Source organism: Morone saxatilis, unplaced genomic scaffold (genome assembly GCF_004916995.1).
Source record: "Morone saxatilis isolate NCDOM2014 unplaced genomic scaffold, NCSU_SB_2.0 Contig17, whole genome shotgun sequence".
Classification (NCBI taxonomy): Eukaryota; Metazoa; Chordata; class Actinopteri; family Moronidae; genus Morone; species Morone saxatilis.
In genome coordinates this window covers 26,836,135-26,838,088 of record NW_023339729.1, presented here as the reverse complement: position 1 = coordinate 26,838,088, position 1,954 = coordinate 26,836,135, and the positions used below count along the sequence as shown (strand labels likewise).

Here is a 1,954-nt window from a genome sequence, read left to right as displayed (position 1 = left end):
TATCTGAATATTAAATGGCTATTGATGAAAAAATGCAGATGATAAATGATAACAACTCAACAAAAAATGTGTTTGATACAATGAAAACCCACAGGATTGTAACTTTAAGCTGAATACCAAATGAGTAGTGTTTGTGGTCCTGTATAGTCTCTAAAAGGCCAACTATCACTAGCTGAACTGTCCTACTGCAGTTCAAACCCAGCCACATGGTGTCTCAACCAGCGAAGTACATTTTGGTGCAGATCCAGTTTGAAAAATGATCGACAGAGAGACAGAAGAATCAAGAGGGAAAGGAGAGAGAGAGAGTGAGAGAGAGAGACGGAGAGATAGAGCCAGAAAGAGAAGTACATACACTGAGGTTATTTCCGCGAGGCCTGTGTCTCCTCCGCTGCAGAGCAGGCAAACACAGAGATGATACGTAGAGCAGAGCAGTGTAGCACACACACACACACACAGAGCATAGGCCCGACATAGCATAGCCGCCAGGACCAGAAGAGAACAGAGGCAGGGAGACAGAGAAAGAGACAGAAACGAATAAACAGATAGAAGGAATGAGAAACAATGACAGATATGAGGAGGAGAGGGAGGATAATGTGATTATTTTGAGGAGATAAATATGTTTCGGGAGGGAGTAGAGAGAAGAATGGAAGAAGAGGGATGAGAGCGATGTAGCACATGTATATAAGGGAAGGAAAAGATGAAAGGAAGGATGACAATGAGAGTACAGAGATAAAAATGAGGAAAGACAATTACAAAAACGTGATAAAGGGGACACAGAGACAGGAGAAAGAGAGAGAACCCAGTTAGTTTAAAGAAGGCCAGTGCACACACATAAGAGCGAGGTGGGTGTGCCAGTGAGCGAGAGAGGACAGAGGACAATATAAGATGCATGTGCATCCACACACACACACACTCTTACACACACTTACCGAAACAGGATGAGCTCTCTGTAAGGCAGAGCAGTGTTAGAAGGCAGTAAGTAACAGTGTACAGACACACACATATATACAGTATACGCAACACACAAACACACACACACACACACACACACACACACACATGCAAACAGGACATTTTCTACACTCCCACAGCAGTCTACCTTTATTTATGTAGAGTTACTATCTAATGATCTTAATGCATCTAATTATTTCAAAGTAACATCTGATTATATTCACACAAAGATTGTATACCCCAGGACTACCAACAGTGTTTAGAACTACAGGCACCAAACCTGGGTCAGGTAGGGTTGGTTTTAATGAGCATGGAGTATCAAATGGGTGGAGGTGGCCTAAATATAAAGAGCAGTAAAGAGAACTGATTGTTTACTCCCAGTACACAAAGAGTGCATTCATACCTAAACTGCTGTCTGTGAGTAGTTTGTGTGTTGCTTTTATACTATATTATATTTAAAATGAAACAATAAATGCAGTATTGGTGTAAAGTGCTAACTGTCAGCTTAAAGTTGAGGATATTTACATCTGCATCATATGAACAGTGTAGGAACTGTAGCCCTTTATATATACAGTATATTTTAGTGTATTTTAGAGGACAAACTATTGTAATTTGTATATGTAATTTGGCATATTAAAGGAAGCCTAAATAACGTCATATTTAATGACTGCACATCAGTTCTCCAAAAAATCCTCACCAAATTAGATACTAAGAATAAGTAGACCCTCTTCACACACCTCTGTTTATGTGCACATCACATTCCTCTTATACACTCTCCTACCTCATCCTCTAAATGTTCATACAAAAACACTCCATGGAGTAACCAACATACCAAAGTGAGAGCAACATGACTGGATGCTGTGACATGTCAGAGTATGGCAATGCGTGTATGCGTGAATGTGTGTGTGTGTGTGTGAGTGAGTGTGAAACTGCAGCCAGAGGCTTCATAGTGAAGTCTGCATGCCCTACCTGGAAAACATTTTATAAATAAATTTCAACACTT

General features: G+C 40.3%; 1 protein-coding gene across 1 annotated transcript in view; it reads right to left on the bottom strand.

Moving 5' to 3' along the window:
* Nucleotides 1-1,954, bottom strand: part of cacna1ab (calcium channel, voltage-dependent, P/Q type, alpha 1A subunit, b) — a gene marked incomplete in the record, with an annotated part of 92,837 nt that overhangs the window by 9,928 nt on the left and 80,955 nt on the right. Inside the window, 2 exon segments of the mRNA XM_035660836.1 lie at nucleotides 353-388; nucleotides 930-947. Coding sequence (XP_035516729.1) covers nucleotides 353-388; nucleotides 930-947 — 54 coding nt within the window.